Source organism: Hippocampus comes, unplaced genomic scaffold, assembly GCF_001891065.2.
Source record: "Hippocampus comes isolate QL1 unplaced genomic scaffold, H_comes_QL1_v1.1 scaffold319, whole genome shotgun sequence".
In the NCBI taxonomy this organism is placed as follows: domain Eukaryota; kingdom Metazoa; phylum Chordata; class Actinopteri; order Syngnathiformes; family Syngnathidae; genus Hippocampus; species Hippocampus comes.
The window spans coordinates 878,856-902,102 of record NW_017806090.1 but is presented as its reverse complement, the minus strand read 5'-3'; the positions used below and the strand labels follow the sequence as shown (position 1 = coordinate 902,102).

At 43.4% G+C, this 23,247-nt stretch overlaps 1 protein-coding gene across 4 annotated transcripts in view; it reads left to right on the top strand.

Moving 5' to 3' along the window:
- Positions 1 to 23,247, top strand: part of mgat4c (mgat4 family member C) — a 70,624-nt gene that overhangs the window by 13,631 nt on the left and 33,746 nt on the right. The window contains exons 2-3 of one of the 4 annotated variants that reach the window (XM_019894859.1): positions 12,025 to 12,083; positions 21,014 to 21,076. Coding sequence is in view for 1 of the 4 variants with exons in the window: in XM_019894857.1 (XP_019750416.1) it covers positions 12,051 to 12,087 (37 nt within the window). In the remaining 3 variants the exon portion in view is untranslated. Of the gene's footprint in view, positions 1 to 12,024; positions 12,088 to 21,013; positions 21,077 to 23,247 lie in introns of those variants that run through there. The other 3 variants (XM_019894860.1, XM_019894857.1, XM_019894861.1) reach the window with 3 other exon arrangements.

Here is a 23,247-nt window from a genome sequence, read left to right as displayed (position 1 = left end):
CAAAATGCCCCCGGACACTGAAGGGTGCTCTGGGAGTTGCCTGGCAACAAAGCCGATCCCTGGAAGCTTTTCTCGAACTTTTGTGAAATGTTGTAAAAGGGTCAATTTTGGGAGCGTCAAAGTGTTTCTTTTTCCCCTCGACATGGATGCCATGTCCTCTATTGAGCTTAGAGAGAGGTGCTCTGAGGTACCCGAGTATAATTGACTCATCCGTTCTCTCCACATAGACCACATCTCACTGCAAAATCAATTATCGGCTGTTCAGAAACCCCTTTTGTGGCTGTACAAAAGCTGGAGTGCTTTGCCCTGGATAGTGTCTTTCTTGATTGACATTGTTGGAGAGGAGGTCATTCATAAAAATTCTCTTCAATGAAAACCTCTCAAATCAGAGCATTATCGTCATTATCGAGGCAAAATTGTATTTTGCAAGAGGCGTACCTCGTGCATTGTCCCTTCGGTGTATAAGATAGAGTGGAATTTGTTCTCGTCGATGATTTGTTATGTTTGTTGTTGTTCGCTATGTCAAATCATTCGGTTTGTCGACGGTTGGATGGATAATCCTATTTTTACGTTTGTATGTATACTTTTTATGTGGTATTTTTGTCATTTTCATTGTCGTTTTAGAGTTTTAATTTTGTGATCATTTAAAAAAATAATTTCACATTCTTTAAATTAACCCGGCAACAGAAAGTAACTTGTTAGTTTATTTTATCTTTTAATTTTAAGCAACTTTTTTTTTTTCTGATTTCTGATCCATGATTTATTTATAAACATGTTTGTTTGTGGCTTTATTTTTTACATTATTTCTAGTGTGATTTTTATTGTATTTTATTTATTTTATTTTTTAATATGGTGCAACATCACGCTAAGCATGTGAATGCACTGCAATCAAGCCCTCTCACGTTCAACAATGCTGTAAGTCGAGGACAATTTTTTTTTCCTTTTGGGTTTGAATACGACAATCACTTGGACCCCCTATCATTTTTTTTTTTTTTTTTTGTGAGTCCATTTTTCCCAGCTGGCGTTCAAAAAAAAAAAAAACAATCACGGACTGATGACACCATCATTTCCCTGTCTTCATACTCTTGGAATTTCATCAATGCGGGCATTTCTACCTTGGTGTCCATACGAATCCATCGCGATGAACTTAACCCACTTGGAGCGCCAAGACGCATAACGAGCTGTACTGTTGCTCTTTGGAGAGTGACACGAGAAAGGCGGAAACTTGAAAAGAGGCCGGGAGCGCTAATGAGCCTTATTTTAAGAAACACAACACGCCTCATGAATATTTAACAGCTTGTCTTCTTGATGAACCGCAGCCACAAACATGAAGGAAAAAAAAAAACACATTATGTGCGAAAAGTAAAAATCACGTCTATTACCCTGCTGCTGCCGGTGATTGACGTGTTCACGTTTCAACTTTGTACCGCTCAGACAAGCGTAAAAAAAGTTCCCTACGCGACATAGGTTGCACAAGTACTAACACTGTACCAAAAGTACCTGTAAAATGAAAAATATATTTTGTAAATATGACATAATAAAGAAAAGAGCCTCCGGCGGCTGGAACATATTCACAACGTGAAAAGCCCCCAACCCCCCCCCCCCCATAGTGAATATGCATAGCTAGCTAGTAAAAAAACAAACAACCCCCCCTTTTTTTTGTACTATGTGAACATAAAAACTTTAAAAAAATGTAATAATAATCACACACAAAATCCAAAAATATTACAGGGAAAATACACACATTTTAAAATAAACTTTTTATTGTGTACTACGTATTGGACAAAAATACACTTGTACTAAAAGTAAAGTAAAAAAAAAACATGTAAAATATTTTTTTTCTAAAATAATTATAACGAGATACAAAAGAGACAAAGATACCAAATAATGAAAAATTGTCATTGAATTCGCCCCTCCCCCCTTGAATCCAATTGGTTGCTAGCATTTCAACATTTCGTTTGAATACTGCCGCAATCTCCCCACGTCCTCGGCTGCATATCTCCATGTCTCGCTGCGGCTCACCGTATATTTTAGTTACGACGCCGGCTTCATCACCCGTCAGCGTCGACGACCCCCTGTAAATACGTACACGTAATTAGGCCGACAGGACGCATGCACACACACAACAAAACAAAATTAGTGATGGCGGGGTGCGGAAAGGAGCGCTAAAAACAAAACAAAACAACAACAAAAACAGGCTGTGTTCAATCATGGAGTTGGCGGGCCTGACGGCAACCCCTAGGAGCAAAAACAAAGGTTGTTGGCGAAAAGGAGGATTTGATGTTGCCCCCTTATGGCTAACGGCATCCATTTCCAGCGTGGAGTCATCGTACCGCCTTCAATTGTCCGAAGAAACCATCCACCGAGTGAAAAGTGTCACAATCACAATGATTCATGGCGGTCATTCCAGCTTTTATTATTACTGCAGTGGGCCCCCCTGGCTCTTCAACGCTTAAATCTTTAAATGGATGCCATAAAACACACATATACACACACACATTTGACATGACAAAAATTATGAGATGAAAACGACAAAATAAATTAGACAAAAATACAAAAACATGACAAAAAAAAAACCAAACCCACACAAATGTACGTATTCAAATATACTCGTGCGTCAAAGACAAGCCCCACTTCCACTCTGTCATCTTTTATAATTGAGATCAGCGGTTGCTAGAGCAGATTGTGAAAGTCGTCCAAAAAAAGCACCTCATTTTGGTCAGTCGTTTTCTGCTTAGAGGGCAAGTTATGAGGGAAATGCAATCCCACAAAACATAAGAGAGTTCATCTGATGCAGCTCATTTACATCAAGTCAAATATATTTATATAGCCCTGAGTCACATAAGTATAATTTAAAGAAATTGTTAATTGACAGGGCGGCACAGTGGAGGACTGTTTAGCACGCCGGCCTCACAGTGCAGAGGTTCACAGTTCGATTCCGGCTCCGGCCTTCTTGTGTAGAGTTTGCATATTCTCCCAGTGCCTGTGTGGGTTTTCTCCGGGTACTCTGATTTCCTCCCGCATTCCAAAAAACATGCATGGCAGGTTAATGGAACACTCGAACTTGTGACTGTGAGTACGAATGATTGTTCGTCGATGTGTACCGTGCGATTGGCTGGCAACCGGTTCAGGGTGTCCTCCCCGCCTACTGCCCCAAGTCAGCCAAAATTGGCTCCGGCGCACCCACAACCCTTGTGAGGATAAGCGGATCAGAATATGAATGGATGGATGTTTGATTGACAACCAAATTTGTCAACATAATCCGCGTAGGGTTATTAGTCGTGCTGTTTTTCAAGATTGTGTCTGTATTTTGATCGTATTATGCATTCCTGTTACATTGTTGTCATTGTTGCTTTTCATCAGCCACGTTCCTCATGGCAGGACTACTTATGGGAATAGCCTCTTATTATTATTGAAATGTTTCTTCATGTACATTGTCCCTCTATAAAAAATAAAGAAAAGGAAGAAAAAAAAAAACACATTACTCCAAGACTTAAGGCTTTATATTGGCTCCCAGGCAGTTGTAGAATCGATTTAAAAAAATTCTGCTGCTGGTCTATCACTTAATAAATGGCTTAGGCTGTGAATACATTGAAGAAATAATCATTGATATAAACCCAGAATGGCTCTGAGGTCAGCAGACTTGGCCACTTAGTGGAGCCCGGAGTTCAAAGCAAAAATGGTGCGTCAACGTTTATCTGTGATGCTGCTCTCAAATTAAATAAGCCTAGAGTGAAAATGCTTTTAGATCCAGGGTAAAAACGATATCTTTTTCCACCTCACACCTATGATTAAGGTATTTTAAATCATTTCTCGGATCATTTTTTTCTGGAATGCTTTCCTTGCGCTGTGCACAATTTTAGTGAACTACTTTTTGTTTCTTTACTTTGCTTTTAAATGTCTTCAATTTTTTTGTTTGTAAATTCCTTTGAGTGTGAAGCACACTGAGCTACCCGAATCCCACCCTTTGCTGTGCTCAATTTTCATGACAGAGCCCTTCCAAAGTAACGCTCACCCGCCACCCCATGTTATTTCAAAATAAAAGCCTGCGAGGAAGTTCTTAGTGAGTTGCAATTCGGTAGGCGTCGGCTGTGTTTCCACACGGCTCAGCGGACTGCGTCGGTCGGCCCCCGGGGTCTACCTGTGGGCTGATGGAAACAAGAGTGAGCTCTTGTCCGGGCCCGGGCCAGCGTGTAATGGAATTGTAAGCTCATTTCACAGAGTGCGGCAAAGCACGGCCCCGCTTTGGGGACGGCGGAATCTCAGCGCAGCCAAAGAAACACACTAACTTTCTTTGCTAAACTTGGTTTGCCCTCTGTTCATCGACAACTTTTGAATGTTAGTTGCTGTCGCACCGATACAAAAAGAAAACATGGACAATAAACGGCGCATAAATGGAGACGGAAGGCGACTTGAGGGTTCGGATTAAGGTTTCAAGGCAGGGTTCGTGTTTCAAGTGACCCCGACACCAATTTGAAAGCATAACCCCAGTTTGCAAATCCTTAAACCCTGATTTGAAGCCCTAACCTTTCTTTATTTTGAAACCTTAATTTTAAACCCTGTCTTGATGCACTAACTTTTTGAAGACAGTGTTGGGATTTCAAACAATTGTTAATTTTTCAAATTAGGGTTTCTAGTCAGGATTGGTGAGCTCTGGAGCAGTGGGGCCCTTTCCAAAAGTGTGTTTCTAAAAACGTCTTGTTAAAATGACGAATTAACACTCAGGCACAACTCAGGCTCCGCTCCAACTCTCCATTGATGAATTAATTGATTAAGAGGAGCCTTTTGTCCATATGGTGTATTTAGTCGCTGGAGCAGCCAAGCAGTAAATTGCCTTTTATCGGGCTCACCTTTTTTACTTGTGGGAAGTGGGGGGGTCACCGATGAAACTTCTCTGTTGCACGCTCTTAACTTGTAATTAGGGTCCACACACAACGTGTGGAGGTTCTTTGAGGTCTTCGGGACTGCAGAGTGTCTTTGAAAGCTCAAAGCCACAAGCAAGCTGACACCGAACACCCAGGGCCTGGTGCACTCAAGACTGAACATTCAAAACAGACGCAAACTTGAACGACACGCGGGCGGTGCAACCGGATTTGTCCAAATGCACAAAATTGCTTGAAATTATTGATGGAAGTGGAAATGTTATTGTTGTTGAACATGTCACGGGTACAGAGCAAAGAAATTCGTTTCACAATTTCAATCTTTCTGAGAACATTCGAGAGCATGACGCTAACAAGGAGAGACACAATAGTAAGATTATCGAGTCGCCAGACGGCGCCTCAATTTTTAGATTGAAAAAAAGATAACAGATAGAAAGCTGAGGGAACAAAAGGGCAGCATCCAAACAATGCTTCTGTCGAAAGGTGACAACATTGGGAGAAAAACCACAATGTCGCACTACTGATCCTTGGGGGCCACCTGGTGCCCACGTACGGCAAGTTTGCGACCCCTGGATGACAGAAACACCCCTTGCGTAGCGGTTTCAAGGTCCCGCTATTTCAGATTTTTTTTCTTTGTGCAGTTAGAACTTAATTGTGTTCGTTATTTTGAGATGTAATTCCACCTTCAGCCACTAGTTAGCGACACAGTATTGTGTTTAACACAATTCGAAAGACGAAAAGAAAACAGGAAGTGGTAGGTCTCATTTTTTTTTTTTTTGACTGAAGGTATGAGAAAGAGATTGTTGAATGACTCGAGTCTCTCCCATCCTGCGTTTTACGCCGACAGAAAGCAACAGTGGGAGTGTTCATTTTATAATGTGCATCTTTAGAGATGATTGTTGATGTAGATTGTGAGATGATAAACTCTGTTACTTTGAAATAAACGACATTTGTAAGCCCGTAAAACCAAGATACACTATTAATCGGTTTGCGCATAATTTTTGTCTCCCTCTCACAACACGTAAGTATTTTTGAAGACATGAAAAAAAAATGAGAGCTATAAAAACATGCCGAGGGAGTATATAAATACTACTGATCCTTGGGGGCCACCTGGTGCCCACGTACGGCAAGTTTGCGACCCCTGGATGACAGAAACACCCCTTGCGTAGCGGTTTCAAGGTCCCGCTATTTCAGATTTTTTTTCTTTGTGCAGTTAGAACTTAATTGTGTTCGTTATTTTGAGATGTAATTCCACCTTCAGCCACTAGTTAGCGACACAGTATTGTGTTTAACACAATTCGAAAGACGAAAAGAAAACAGGAAGTGGTAGGTCTCATTTTTTTTTTTTTTGACTGAAGGTATGAGAAAGAGATTGTTGAATGACTCGAGTCTCTCCCATCCTGCGTTTTACGCCGACAGAAAGCAACAGTGGGAGTGTTCATTTTATAATGTGCATCTTTAGAGATGATTGTTGATGTAGATTGTGAGATGATAAACTCTGTTACTTTGAAATAAACGACATTTGTAAGCCCGTAAAACCAAGATACACTATTAATCGGTTTGCGCATAATTTTTGTCTCCCTCTCACAACACGTAAGTATTTTTGAAGACATGAAAAAAAAATGAGAGCTATAAAAACATGCCGAGGGAGTATATAAATAGGGTATCTCTATATTGCAGATTTCACTTATCGCAGGGTGGTCTGGAACATAAATGCCGTGATGGACTGTAATTGTGATAAATCAAACCCAGGACAAATTACACTGGCCGATTTAGTGTCTCTAAAGCCGGTGCGAAACGCCACGCAGTGTTGCTCGCATAGCCGTGCTAGCATTAGCATCAGCTAAATTTATGATTTGAAGTAAGTTTAAGGATTTCAAATTTGGATGAGGGTTTCAAACAAGAGCTGGGGTTTCAAATTTGGATTAAATTCAAAACTATGTTGAGGATTTCAAATGAAGTCTTGAAGGCAAGGTTAGAGTTTTATTTTTTTTTCAGGTGTCACATGCGGGTGTAAACCAGCGCATGAAGGAAACAAAATTTCGTTCATCTCCGAGGAATGCCATGATGCGCATTAGCGTTCTGATCACTGCTAATAAACTGACTGCGTATGTCATGACGAGACCCAATTAACAGACAAAGGTGCGCCTGTTGATTTTTGACGCACGCTGTATAATAATCCCAATTAGTCAGATGGTCTACTTTGTCATTCACGTCCTCCATCTTTAATGAGGAGTCACCCCGCGAGGCAGTCGGCACATTAGCGCTAATAAAGCAAAGCGGCCCTCCTGTCGTACACTTGTGTGTTGCGTTGTGCCGTTGGGTTGGGTCAAGAGGTTAGCGTTCAACCGCATCTGACTCGGCGGCGACGTATCACATGTCGATGCGGAGCTAGCCAAAACAAAAAGAGCCATGTCATTGTTTTAATGTACTGATGGTGCGATTTGTAGTGTGCGTTGGGGTGCGCCGACTCATTTGATTTTTTGTTTTTGTCCTGTGGGTAGAGGGTGTGTCTCAATGCGTGTTTTTTTTTTTTTTAAATCACCAAATCAAGTGTATTTGGACTTTTTTTGTGTACTGTGTGAACACAGGGATTCGCCAACAATTTGTGTGCCGATGTCATGAGGGGTGCATCAACTCAGGTATTTCATTTTATGTTTAGCCAACGTGGTAGAGGCCAATGTGCACGTTTTTAGCAAGTATTTGTGTGCAGTGGGTGAGAGGGTGTGCCAGCTGACAGTGTGTTTGCGAGTGTTTGCACCAAAGCAAGCCTTTTTGGAGGTGTATTTGTATGCAGGGGGCTGGAGGTGCACCAACTCAGGGTTTTCATTTGACTGTTTTCGATGCAGGCTGTCAGTTCTTTTTTTCTTTACATGTGTGAGACAGTGCTGGGGTACACCATTCTTTTGGTGTGGCTGATAGAGGGGCTGCCAACTCTGGAATTTAGTTTTCCTTTTTTGTGGGTGGTTGAGAGAGGATGTGCCAAATCAGGCTTTTTTTTTTCAGGGATGACGGGGTGCTTCAACTCAGATTTTATTTTAACTTTATATCTGTGCTATATTGTGAGCAGTGAGGCACAAACTCAGGCTTTGTGTGTGTGTGTGTGTGTGTGTGTGTGTGTGTGTGTGTGTGTGTGTGTGTGTGTGTGTGTGTGTGTGTTCTGTGTCGGCTGGTGTACCAATTCAGGCTTTTGGCGATTTTTATTGCATTCTGTGGAGAAAAGGTGCAGGGGAAAAGGTGCAGGGAGAGGGCATGCTGAAGTTGAAACTTTTATTTTATTTGTGTTGTATACTAACTTTGGCTTTTTTTTTTGGGTGGGAAATGCCAACCCAGTTTTATTTTTTTATTTTCCAAAGCACTGACTCACCAGGTTGTCTTGATGGAGTGAATACACTGAGCGTGATTGTTTTTGAGCTGATCTTGGCTGCAATGTGACATTATCGATCTGCGAACACACGCACGCACAAGCTGTGTGTTATCGCTGTGTTGTTTTATCACCTCCTCCACAGTGAAAATGAGTACTATATATATACTGTATATATTTTTTTTTCTCACTATTGCATTCAAAATAGCATGGATGCACCAACTAAGGCTTTCTTGGCAAGGCGGTGCACCAAATAGAGCTTATTTACGATTTGTGCAGCGGAGAAGGATGTGAATAGTCAGACTTTTTTTTTTGGTACACATTAACATGGGTCTTTTTTTCTTTTTTTGTGTATAATGAGCAGTGCAATCTTCAAACATGCATAAAGTGCTGTATTCAAAAACAACCCCCCCCCCCCGCCTCCTCCCCGTTGTGTTTGTTTGTATACATGCACATTCCTTTTAGACTTCCTATGTGTGGAGGTGCAAGGGGTGCGCCAAATCAGGCTTTTTGGACTTCAGGCGTATTCAGGGTAGAGGGTGTGCGTATTAGTTTTGTTTGGAGGCTCTCAGCTCATCGTGATGAGTTGTGGCCGCCCGAGGCTGCGTCCTGAGAAGAATCTGGACGGAGGTGGCAGGCAGGCGGGCGGGCTGCGGATTAAAGATGATATCGTGTGGCGGAGCAGGAATGATGGCGGAGATACTGGCCAAGTTGCTGGCGAAGTGCAGTGCATCCCACAAGTTCGCTTGTAGAATACTGACGAGAGTTGTGGTGTGCCGAGGATCAATTGAGACTTCATTTCACTTCTTTGGCTACACCGGAGTCAGTTTTGCTGTGGCCCGACAGGGTTTTGCTTCTTTGTCGTGCAACAGGGTTCGCTCGTTGAGCACACACCACTCGTTTGGTGCACAGTGAGGTAGACTTGAGTGGTGCGCACAAGGTTTGCATGTCTGGTTCTTACTGGCATCCAGTTGAGCAATTGCAAACTTTGGTGTGTGGTAAAAAACTAAATGGTTCAGTTGTTTGGTGCGCATCAGTGTTCTGTAGGTGTTTACTCAGTTGAGTGCGCTCAAGCGTTTGCTTGTTTGCTGCGCACCAGATGTTTTTTTTTTTTTCATTTGGGGTAGGCTTGTTTTGTGGAAAACGTGTTCAGTTCTTAGGTGTACACCAGGATTCTGTTGATTGGTGTGAACCCAAGTTCACTCGCTTGGCACACTACAGTTTTTTGCTTCTCTGGTGTTAAATTTTTTGGTGCGCACCCACGTCCACTTGATCGGTGGGCTCTTGTGTTTGCTTGTTTGACATACACCAGGGTTCACTTTTTTTGGTGTGCACCAGGGTTTGTATGTTTGGTTCTACCAGGGTGGCGTTGTCCAGTTGCAAACTTTGGTGTGCACCAAACAACCGAACCCTCATGAGTATCAAAGAAGTACCAGGTACTAGGATTCACTTGTTTGTTCGCACCAGGGATAAATTGTGTGGTTCACTTGTTTTGCGCTCACCACCACTGGTCCGCACCGGTTCAGATTTTTTTCAGGGTTTCTTTGTCTGGTGTGCACAAGGATTCCGTTCTTCGATGGATCAGGGACCGCTTGCACCTGTATGGTGCGCCAGTTGTTTGGTGTGCACTGGTTGAGTTTTTTTTTTTCAAAAGTCTCAGGGTTACCTTGTCTGGTGTGCAATAGGATTCAGTTTTTGGTGCACAACATTGTTTGCTTGTTTGGTTCACAGTTCCTCATTTGGTTCCCATCCAAGTTGATTCAATTGATGCCCACAGGTTTCCCTTGTTTGGTGCGCACCCAAGATCACTTTTTTGATGCACACTACTTGTTTGGTTCACACCATTAATTAGTTTTGTGCCAGGATTAAGTTGTTTAGTGTTAGATTCACTTGTGAGATGCCAACCAGGGCTCACTTGTTTGCTGCTCCATTTTTCGTTGTTGTTGACTTGCACCATGTTTCGGTTGTTTTGTGCACACTCGGGTTCACTTGGTGCACCACAGCTCACCTGCTTGGCTCGCACTAAGGTAGACTTGATAGGGTTCATCACATGGTGTCACATTGACTAGGTGAAACGAATAAAGTGTCTACTTGTTTTTTTTTTTCTTTGACGAGGATACCAGCAGGATCCAAAAAGAAATCCCAGGGAGTGAGAAATGAGTTCCTGCGGCGCAGTAAATAGTAAAAGCAAAGAGAGGATGAAGTGCACACATTAATCCCGGAGTCGGAGCAATCTTGTAATCCACTCACTATGCTAATTGCCTGTTCTTTCTGCTGCAAAGGGGCCTTTTACAGGCCATTAAATGGCACTGAGCGCTTGACAAAGGATCACCAGCACGCGCACCCCCCCTCACCCCGCACCACCGCCTATCCACTCACTCTCTATTTTACACTCAGTCAGGCTGTTGCACGCCCACACGCTGCTCTTTCAAATAAAACGGCAGAAAATAAGCGACGCCGGCAGGCGTTGTTTATTTTTGAGATATTGTCAGCAAGGATGTGCAAATTGCGTTCCCACTGTGATGCGAAGGTGACAAATCGCGCACCAAAACACACCTTTTGATCTGTGTGTGCACGCTGTTCTTTTTTTTTTTTGCGCCGGTGAATAATTTATAACATGCTGAGTGCTGTTGTCCATAGACACTTGTGCAAAAGCATGGCAACACCAATTTCTTTGTGTGTGGCAGAAAGGGGGTGTACCAACTTAGACTTTTTGTTTCTTTGTACTCGCACTCATCCTCAAGTAAATATGTTCACCAACGTTGGCTTTCATTTGGAGAGATGGTGTGCCATATCAAGCTTTTTTTTGGTAATTTTATACCATGTGAGAAGAAGAAGTGGGTGCACCAAGTTTTTATTAACTTGGACACACCCCCAAGTCAGCTTTTTGTGGAAAGGAGCTTCTTTCAATTTAGCCTTTTCTGTACTATTTGTGATGGAAGAGACGGTGCGCCAACTCGTTCTTTTTTTTTTTTTTTTGGGGAGGCGAAGTGGGCGCACCAAATTTTTGAACAGGTTTGTGTGCAGAGTCGAGAGGGGGTGCTATTTTTTTAAGCTCTTTTTTTGTGTATCAGGGAAAAGCATGGAGCTGCCGTCAGCCTCAGCTCACGCCCACACGCTCACACGCCGACTCATGACTAACGTCACATAGCAGGCCACCTGGCCCTGCCTCTTAAAAGGCCCGTTTTTCTATTTTCTATATTTTGTGCTTGTTATTTGTATGTTTGTGTGCAGATAGGTTACAGTGCTTTGACAGTGTGCTTTGATACATTGAGTGATATGATCTCTCAATATTTGCGGATTTTTACCTCTTGTGAGCAGGCCTGGGCTGTATCTAGTCCAGGTTAACAGTACTTTATTGGTACAAAAAAAAAAGAAAGAAAAACGAGGTCATATAAGAGCGTTGTCACCCTCTCTCCACTGCCATCCATCACTGGCGAGGTTCAAGTGTCAGTGCGGACGATGGCTTTTGGAGCCCCCCAAAATTAACAACAAACTAAAGGCGGCCGATCGATAGATTGTGTCTGGAGAAATGATGAAGCGGCACTTCACAAGAGGGAAAATCAATGGCGCTTGCTCTCTCGTGTGCCTCCATCTTTCTTTTGCACAACTTCAGCTTGAGCTTTACTGCGCGCACGTGTGTGTGTGTGTGTGTGTGTGTGTGTGTGTGTGTGTGTGTGTGTGTGTGTGTGTGTGTGTGTGTGTGTGTGTGTGTGTGCGTGTGCGTGTGCGTGTGTGTGGCTAAGCCATTTAATGTTCCTTTTGTTTCTTCCCTTTTAGGCCGGAAAGGACCCTCTGCCACTTTGATGTGTGAGCTCAGTGATGGCCCCGCAGTGGAAGTAAGTGTGGCGCTTTCACCGTTTTTATTGGCCCTCCCCGTATCCGTCAACAGCTTGCCCAGGTTTTCATGTTGGTTACACGTACGCCTTGTGCAATTTAGGTAAATGTAGTTGTCACAAAAAGCCCAACATGTAACAAGTTCAGTGGTACTTATTCCGGGCCTTGGTGCACCCCGCAGTCGACGGGTAGATTGCGATGAATCATATTGGAAATGGAGTGAATTACATAGGGTGAATTTTGGAATTGGCGTGAATTACATTGTACTCTAATTGCAATGAATTTTATCGTAACGGGTGAGTGAAACGCGTCGTAATTGGAGCAAATCGTCTCAAAATAGGAGTGAATCGATTTGTAATCACATTGAATCGTATTTAAATTGTAATGAATCGCCTCGTACTTGGTTCAAATGGCCTTGTCTTTCAAGTGAATTTTATTGTAATTGTAAATAATCACGTATTGGGAGGGAATTGTATCATGATTAGCGTAAATCCTGTATTGATTGTAGTCAATCGAAATGAAATGAAAGTGAACTGCATTGTAACGACAGGAAATCGCATTGTGATTGGAACAAGACATATGATCTCGTAATTGGTTTGAATCGGGAGTAAATTGGATCATAATTGTAAGGAAGGAGGTCGTATTGCATCCCAACCGGAGTGATGCGTATCATCTTCGAAAGGATTCCAATCATTGGGGATCGCATCTCAATTGGTGTGAACAGCGATGTGTCATAATTGTAGACATTCCGCGCTATTTATAACACACGTTGGTACAGTCCGCAGTAGGAGGAGGAGGGGTGAGCAGTGGCTCATTTGCATAATACAGGACAGCTACCCCAAAACGTGCTAATTTCAACACTGCTGTGAGGGGATGGAAAGTGACCTATGGGCTTGACTTTTGGTTTCAAAAACTTGCAAAATAATACATGTCCATCCAGTGTCGGGTTTTTTTGGTCTTTTTAATTCGTTTGCAGTGACAACACTGCAAGCCTTTGAAAAATAATCCCATTATGTTTCCCGGGCATTACGTTAATAAAGTTCTCAGAGCGGAAAATCAGAGCCTCTGGAGCTCGATATTAGCTCTTGTTGTGCGGTGGCCATCCAGTCGAAGAAAGTCTGACGAGAAGAAATCAAACTGAAGGTTGTGGCGTGGGTCCGCGGACAGCACAGTTTTGACTCTGTGATGTGTTGTTGTTGTTGTTGTTGTTATCCTGGCGGCATGCAGAATACAGCGAGTGTCATATTGGACAGGAATAAAAGAGTCATGTGACAGACTTGATGCAATTTGATGGTCACCATGGTTACCAACCCGCGTCACTCAGCGATGAATCCTTCCACCCATCACAACCCTTTCGTACACCCTTTGACCTGATAACATGATAAACTGTCCACTGTAGTGACCGCTGTCCCTGAAAGGGTTAACATGTGAAGGACTTTTGATGCTTAACTTTCATCAAAATGAAATCCCGTTAGCGTCGTACGTTTTGAAACTGGCGTCAATTTTTGGGTGTTTTTTTTTTTTTTTTTAAGTGGGTCATACCCTAATTGAACGGCATCATATGCATTTTAATTAGTGGATGGCAATTTATTGGAGTATATTGTTCTGTAATTGGAGTGTATCTTATCCCAGCCTCTTGTTTGGAACGCGTCACATCTTAATTGGAATGCTTCATGCCCAAATTGGAGTGTGTATATTAATCGGAGCCGATCCTAGAACATTATTCTGGCTCCTGAAGAGCCACGGAACATTCGTTTTCTGTTTCTGTAGTTACAGAGCTGCTTTATTTAGTAAAGTCAATTTATTACTGTGAAGGGCACACCGCATGTTGTTGCGTGAGACACTAGCTGTTTTACGTTGTACGGGGAACCTCCGAAAGATGGACTGCAACTTCGTGCCCTAAGCCAAGCACAGCCTGGATGTCCGTATTATGTAAATCTATGCAATATTATTAATTAGTGGGGGTGTGTTCACCGTGAATTTACATTTGAGGGACGTTCCAATTGTTTACGATTAGCATTTACGTACAGCGATTAGCGCATTAGCTCGTGAACATTAGCTACACTAGCGTCGTCACGCATTCGTCATGTATCAGACCAGTGGGTCACATTGTTTTGCCACGTTTTATTTTGCAAAAACGTGTGTTTTTAGATGTGTGTGTGTTACAGTTTTACACCTTCTTGACTCGCCTCAGCGGTGAATAAATTGCAAGAAACATCGACGGGTGTGGTCATTGAAGGAGTTAACTGTCTGTCTAGCCGCAGCGGGGACGTGGCGAGGGCAGAACAAACAGATACGAGAAGATCACATTTTATTTGGACCGTGTCATTTCCCAAACGCAGTGTATCGCTTGGCATCATAATCGAAGTGACTTGTATCCGAATTGGAGTGAGTCAAATCAGAGCGCGCATCATAAAGTGGATTTTAATGTTTCGCCTCATAATTGGGGCCAACATTGTCAGACCATAATTAAATTGTGTTGTATTCTAATTGGAGTGCTGTTGGATTGGATGATGTTGCACGGAAATCTTCATTGGTGTGCCGTGTGTCTTCATTGGAGTGCGCTGCGTTTTATTTGGAGTGGAGTCGATCATAATTGTTGCGTGTCCTGTCACAGTGCAATTGCGGCGATTGTAATCGGGCTTCGGCGTTGTGGCGTCGCAGCTCAAGCGATCCGTGTTGTGTCGTAACTGGAATGTGTTGTATTCTAATCGGAGTGACTTGTATTGTCTTGAAATTAGCGCGTGTCCTCGGTGAGGCGAGGCCGCCTCATTTATACTGTATAATGCATTACATACACAAGGTCACTCAATGTGCCTCATAGAATTAAAAACACAATATTTGAAAAGCATTTACAAACGACAGAATGGAAAAATTACATACAGTGCGCAAGAACAAAATTAGATTTTCCAAATGCTTTGAAAACCTTAATTAGAAGATCTGAGGAAAAAAATAAAACATCTTTATGAACCTGAATTTAAAAGCATTTATACTCCTTTTACTGACTTCCCTTTTGTTGGCATCTTATTGCATTTGCATGCGGCATAACGGCTACTTGCTGATTCACCGTGTTTGCTTTCAATTCTCCAATCGACTGGATCATATCGCATCGTAATGGGGTGAATCATTTCATCATCGTGAACGGAGGGAATCATTTTGCACCGGAATTGGAATAAATCCAAACTTATTGGAACAAACTAGTGAACAAATCTTTTTTTTTTAACAGTAACTGGGGTGAATTCCATCATAAAAGTATCATATGACACAATGTGAGTCCTATCACTTTGTAATTTGGAATGAATGGGATGGTTAAATAAAGGGAAAAGCAGTCTTCATTCGAAGGAGGCTTTTTGACATCATTGATCCTCCATCGGGTTAGCGACCGCGTTGCGTTTGTTCCCACAAGCTATCAGGAAGAAAAAAAGGATGACGTCTCCCGCTTCCACCGTCCGCTGTCTTCGCCCCACCGAGGTGACTCCGCAATCGTGCGACACCCGGACATCTCCTCGGGGGGATAAAAGATGAGTTCGCCTCGGCGGAGGTACATTGCTCGAGCGCGCCCGTGATGCGTTTGGCCTTTTGTCACCGGGCAAAAGAAACAAACGATGGTGTCCAAACTTCCTGACGTTCAACCGCAGAAGGAGGTGAATTCCGGGCCAGCACTCTGGCCTCAGAGCTCCACGAGGATAAAGAGCTCTGACCTAATTAGCTGACTTTGTTAAGTAAAAGTGCACAGAGCCCAAGCCCCAACCACCCCCACACCCCCCCTTGAGTGTTTCCTCTACGACGTGATTACAGCTTTAATGAGCTGCTGGGAGACCGTTTGTATCCTTACACTGTATGCGCTAAAGCAGCTGCTCGTATTTTTTTAGTTTTTTTTTTTTTTTTACCACCTTAAAAAAAAAAAAATAAAAGTGCCACCGTCCTGACCAACGTTACTAATCAGTTTTGTCAGAGCCCTTAATGGTCATCAAAAGTGAGACAAGATGTTTGATCCCTAAAAATGTATTATTGTGAACGAAAAAGCACGTGCTCCAGGGAGGGCCCTCCCCCCCACCACCCCCCGTGACCCTTGTGAGGATAAAGCAGATCGGAAAATGGATGGATGGATATAGTGTAGTCGTGTTGAAACATCTATGTAGCTTGCTTGCCTTTTTGTTCTCTTGAATAAATAGTTTTGGATTCCCGGGTCTTGCCTACCCGCTTCCCTGCACTTGGGTCTTCAACCATTGCAAACTTCGGCATCGATGATGTCAGCACGTTAAGAGTACCATCCCATCATATGAGCATATCTCTTGTACGTCAAGAAGAGATGACTATCTTAGTTTGGATGCCACTCAATGACCTGCAACTGGCCACCGGATAATCACACGAAAACCTCCAATGCTGCAGTATAATGAAAGCTTGATTTGCAACCTTCAAGTCATCCTTACTACCGGCCTGCCTGCCTGCCTGCTTTTGTGCTGCTTGCTCGGAGGCTAATCACGCTGCAGCAAGATGATCAATGGTGCCTTCCACGGCCAAACGCTCTGCCGGACTTAAACAAGCCGCCTGTCACCGCACAAAGATTTTCTGCCGCTGATGGCTGAGGATTTACTTTGACTTGAGCGCCTCACTGCAGACGTTCGTTCCCACACACTCTCCGACCGAGAGAGAAAATGCGGGGAAACATCTTCTCTTCTTGCTCCCTTTGGATGAGCAAGAATCCCACTGGTTTTGTTTCCGTTATCGAGTGTTAGTGTTCTGTGTCACGGGAAGAGCCCTATTGATACTGACACAGGTCAAACACCTTACCGTCTTTATCACGTGTCAACATCTTTTTTTTTTTTTTCCTCAAATCCTCAGGATGATTTTTCCGTGTCAACACATCATCCTATTCCTTTTCGGTGCCACCAGATCACGGGTCATAATTATTTTATACAGTTTTTTTTTTTTTTTTTTTGGAGAAACACAAATCTGAATTCACCTTACAGGGTCTTAAATGCCTTACTCGCGGTATTTTCTGGAGTATCGGTCGCACCAGACATAAAATGCATAACAAACAAGAAAAGAAAAAAAAAACATATGTCGCCCTGGAGTGTCAGTCGCATTTTTTGGGGACATTTATTTGTTAAAATCCAACACCAAGAACACACGTCATCTTGAAAGGCAATTTAAAATAAAAATAAAATATCAAACACGCTATGCTAACGTTACATGACGCATAAACAACGAACTGAGAACGTGCCTGGTCGGTTCACGTAACATATTAAGACTTATTCAGATAACTCTAGCTAAAGAACATGCTAACAAGTTTACCAAACCATCAGTATCACTCCAAATCACTAAATCCAATGAAATCTTCATGTCAGTTTTAAACAACACCAGAAGTAGCAGCTGCAGCGCTTCCTATTCGACGTCACCTACGTCACTCTTCGTTGAGCTATCAACAGGCCTAGTGCGCCCTCTTGCGGTTTAGTGTGAAAATAACACGTGAAATGAGATAATAATGTATTAATAATTTCACTCAAAAGTTGCACCCCAGGCCAAACTATGCAAAACAAACAAACAAACTGATTTATCGCCCGGAGAGTATGGTAAATCCATTACCGTTAACTCCCTACCCCTAACCCCTTAATCCAAACATTAAAATTAGTACAGCGCAAGCACCCTTTCAGTTTGCCATGATACTGTATTTGTTTTGACTATTTTTAAATAATTGTCCTGACTGGTTTTGAACAATATGCGTCTGGGGGTTAGGCGGGAACGCCACATAAATTCAAGAGACACCTCGATTCTTCTTCCGTTGTGTTGGCATAAATTCAATCAATTTCACAGAGGAGCCACCAAGGAGCACCTTGGGAAAATGTATCAGGTAGCAAGAGCGAGCTGAAGGACTCGGAGCGAGCCTTTAATGATGACTTAACAACAACAACAACAACCAAAAAAACTGCATGCCTTTTTTTTTTCCTTTATCTCGGAGATGGAATCCTCTGCGGGCGGAAACGTGAAAGGAGAAACGTGCGTGCGTGCAGGCAAGAGGAAATGTAAACGAGTGAGGGAGGGTGTGTAGGGAGGAGTTGTGACAGCCAGCTTGTCAAAATTCTACCATGAATATTGCACCACACCTCACACTCTGAACACAGACACACGCATACATATACAGAAATGAACGAATGGATGGATGAATGATGATGTGGAAGGAGAAGGATGGAATGGATAGAATGTCTCGAGGATGGATGGATGAATGGATGGATGCCTGATGAGGATGACGGATGAACGGACAGATGGGCAGTTGGACGGATGATGGCGATAGATGAATAGATTAATGGAATACATGGATGACTCGTAGATGTTGAAAGGGTGGCTGATGGTGTGGAGGCGTGGACTGTTGGATGGATGGATGCCCGCATGTTTGACTAACAGATTTTAGCTGCAGATGGATGGTTGGAAGTCGATGGAGTAGGTGGGTTGGTGAATGGATGAATGATGTCAAATACATTCCGCTGCCCTCTTCCAAACAATGACATTTCTCAACACGACCATTTTGTTGCTCTTCTGCCATTCGTACTATACTGCACTCCACCATGCAAGTGCCTCATGTGGTCACCACCCTGGGTGTAAGTGTCGTCTGTATGCTTCCCTGGGGGCCTCCTGTCTACAGAGCCGGCGAGGAACCCCGGAGAGAGATCGTCACGCTGACCTGATTTCCTTTTCTCTCTTCCATCTCACTCTCACCTGAGACAGTTTCGGGGCCATTTTGTGGAGAGGACCGCTCTGAAATGACACCGCGGTCGGTTACAGTCCACTGACTTGAGCGTTTGCCATTTTTCACAATTTGGTCAAATTAATTTGGCGCATAATTGCCTTCTTGATGATGCGTGACACTGTCATGAATACTCATCAAACTGCGCCCAGTCCATAATCCCTTAAGAGGAAATGGCACCCATCCACTTTCTGGAGCATTTAGCTTTTGTAGAACCAAGACTGAGGACTCCATATCGGCTGACGGTGGGCTAAAGGCACACTACGCACTGGATTGATCGCCTGTCAAGCAACTGATCGCAAGTCAATCACCACAGATTTGTCATCCGTTAATCATGTTGGATTGTTTGCCAGTCAGTTATCCTGGATTGGTCACCCGTTACTCTGGACTAGAATCCGGTCACTCACCTTGGACGGGTTGCCAGTCAGTCATCTTGGAGACACTGACATGGAATGGAGTGGTCAAAGTCAATGCCGGTGTTTTCCATCTTTGGAGGAATTATCTGACGTTTCTATATAACGGGATAGCATATCGGCCACCCCCCCCCCCCACCAACTGTCATCTTAAAGGCAAATGACTGTTGTGATATTGTCAAGATGCAGCTGTTGGCACAATAAAGAACAAAAATTGCAGCCTCTTCACATTGCCCCCATAACCTCAACCACTGAAATGAAATTCCGGTTCAGTCCATATGCAAAAGACTCCGGTAGAGGGATCTACGTTGGTGTATGACTAAATTGTAAAAAAGCGATGTTGCATAATTGTTTGCCAGATAATTAATTGGTGTTTAGTGGTGAAGTTGGGGACATAAATCAGGTCTGCTGGCAGTCAGCCGGCTGCCATATCGATGGCATCGCTAATGAGGGCAATAATGAGAGATGCTTTAGGACCATGCGAGCCGCCACCAACAATGGAAACATCTGCGCCACATTGCACATATTTCATCTCCTGCTCCGAAATACCACTGTAATCATCCTTCCAGCAACTTTGTTACAGCTGTGGTGGTTTTTATAACGTGCTCTATAATTAAAGTTGAGTTGAGATACAATACATTTAATTCCATTTACGATTGATGATTCACACCGAGTGTGATGATCTATGATGTGATATTTTTCTGCCACCTCCAATGTGTTTATCTTATGTGCTTATCTCCAATAGCAGCACCCACACTTGAACGATATATTTTCCCGAGGTAGTTTTGTTTCACTCCAAGGCGGACCAGGAAGCGGGTGACCACACAGAGAAAGAAAAATGAAGGCGTGCTGCTGCTGCCGCGGCGTCCTGATTTCTCACAATTAGCTGCGCGCTAGCAAACATCCTTGACGCCACTGACCTCTCGTCACACAGTGGCCGTCACGACTGGAAGCCTCTCCTGGCTTATTATGGCTCCGAGTGTTATGGTAATGGGAGGCGGGTGTGTGTGGCGGTGATAGCGCCGCGGGAAAGGATAGCCTATTATCCGCCGCTGTGTGCTCTTATCCACCGCCGGCCGATGCTAATAATGGTGCGGGAAAGGGCGACCTTTCTGCGATGGTGATAATTCAGGTGGATGGAGAACAGTGCAAATATATAACGTGCATTTGTGCGATGAAGCACCGGTGCTGTTGCCTGCTCTCAATCTGTATAGGTTTCTTTGTAATATACATTTTTAGTAGCTTTCACTATTTAGCACAACCACAGTGCATCATTAATTAATATGTTTACCATCAGTCTTAGCTTTAGCTAGCTAGCATTATCACAACCCTATTTTTAATGAACAGAGTTAGCAGTGGCTTAAACAGCGCAACTTTATTTCACAATTGCCAGTTGCTTTAGCCAGCATACATTCAATTAATGTGGACAAGTTAACACACATTAAATCACATACATCATGAGCATTAGCAAGATAAAATATGAATACGGTGCGCCACTATTTGACATGCATCGTCAGCATTAGCAGTAGCTGGCTAACATGACCGCAGTGTTTGCATACACCTTTAGTTTTTGCCAGCTAGCACAACTTGACTCCATTTTTTTTTTTAAAACAAAATTGAATTCCTTTGTCATTAGTGTTCACTTTAGCCTGAGTATATGTACTATGTAGCCGTGTGTAAGACGTTCGGCATGCCAGCTTCGTATATTTTCCCCACCCGCACCATATCCATGAAATACTCCACAGTGTGACATGGGCATCTCTTTGCTTCTCAGGAGCAGCTGACAACTTCCTGGTTTGAGTCCACCTGACAGTCCACAAACACGCCTGAGACTACAGTAAGAGATCAACTCTGAAGTGTGATTTTGGTGATAATCCCAATCTAAAGACGCCACCCCCCCGCCCCCCAAAAAAAAATGCTTTATGGAAAAAAAAAAATTGCTATCTGAGCGAGATGAGCATTCATAGATTCCTCCAAGTGGTGAATTCACAACCTGTGACAGATTGAAAGTGTGGAAAAAAAACCCAACATTGTTTGTGTTGGCTGGCTGGCTGCTGCCCACAGTCTTTATCTGCCAGAGGAAATATTGACCAGCAATACTTGCACTTTGCTGGCGTTATTACTTTTTACACTGCGCATGCGTGTGTGTGTGTGTGTGTGTGTGTGTGTGTGTGTGTGTGTGTGTGTGCGCGTGCATGCGTGTGTGTGTGTGTGTGTGTGTGTGTGTGTGTGTGTGTGTGTCTGTCCTGTGGACAAATAACACATTTGTTTGAGTAAAGAGAACACAAGCAAAAGTGTTTTGGTGAGCCGCAAAAACCCTGAGGAGTCTCTGAATTAATGTTTTATGGCTTATGTGTGTTAGTGTGTGGACGGCAAAATAATTGTGCTGGTGCAAATCTACTTGGTCACTTTTTAAGGGGGACCAGGGATCTAACTAACCCTAACCTCAACCCAAACCAACTATCATTTTAACTACCATAATCAACCCTAACATTAAGTCTAAGCCCAACTCAAATTAACCCTCACCTTAAACCTTTAGGCTATAATTTTAATAGCGAGAGTGATTCCATCAATAGTTTGTGACTGTGACCCCTGTAACATTTAGCAGGTGAACCTGAGCTTTATTACAATGCCCCTTCATGCACATCAGACACTCTACTATTGTTATTGCACTTTTTAAAGCGGGCATTGTAATTGCCGCACGCCCACTTTTTCAGCTTTTAAATGTCTGTCAAGCCCCCGGTGGAGTGGCACACTCCAGTCAAGAAGGCCCTTGACACTTGGTGACGGCACGGGACTTGAAAGACTGAAGCTGATTAAAGATTCACTAAAACACATTCCGCTGGAAAGGCTTTAAAGAGGCTTTAAAGATGAGCATCTGGACTGGAAATGCATCAAAAGGCTTCTTAGGATGGGTGAAGCAGCCTGTGGCTCAGCTTTTTTTTGGATGTTTCAAGTCACTGTAAGCAATTGCTGTTCCACACTGTTCCAATCTGGTGGTTTCAGTCTTTGGTCCATAGCAGGCGGTGTTGCTTTTGCCAATGGTTTTCGTCCTTGGTCTGTTTCTGGTGATATTGGTCCTTGGTCCATTCCAGGTGGTCTTAGTCCGTGTTCCTTTGGGGGTGTTCTTGGTCCTTGGTTGTCTGCAAGTGGTTTACTCGTATGGTTCTTTGCAGGAGGTTTTGGTCAGGTGCATGCGGTCTGGACCCGTTCAGATAGTTCTGGTCCCTTGCAGGTGGTTTTAGTCCTTGGTCCATTTTTAGGTGGCCTTATGATGTTCGTCACTTTTTGGTAGTTTTGGTCCTTGTTCTATGGTGAGTGGTTTTTGTACTTGGTCCTCCTGATCCGTTACAATTGGCTTTGTGTTGTTGGTCATTCTTTTTGTTGGTCTGTGGCAAGGGATTTTGGTCTCAGGTGGTTTTGTGGTGTTGGTCAGTTTTTCGTGGTTTTGGTCCTTGTTGTATGACGCTTGATTTCGGACCGTCATCTGTTTAAGGTGGTTTAGTGATTTTGATCCTTGGCCTACTCCAGATGGTTTAATAACTTGTATCGGCGCAGTGGTTTAAAAATGTTTCCTTCCTTCATTTTTTTTAATCTCTTATTCAAATGACTTGGCCCATCAGTGTGATTTCAAAGCTAAACAAAAACAGCTGTGGCCCTTGAGCACAGAAACCTGCCCACCTCCTGGTTTACATTTTACTTCCTCTCCTGTGGGCCTGTAAAAACAGCGAAGGAGCAACGAAATGACACTCTCTCCAGCAGTAAAATGGGGCCTTGACCTCATCTCCTGAGCTCACCAAAGAAAAGAACCTCCTCGAGCTTACCGATTGCCAATTTGCGACTCTTGGGAAATTCAGCCCCCCCACACACACACACCCGCGGAGTCACGGTAAGACAGCAAAACAAACACAAACGCCACGTAGGCCCTTGTCATCACGCCAGCGCTTCCCTCCCGCTAATAAGCAAGCGAAGCTCCTCTCGAGCATCTGGTCGTGTTTTTACAAGGCC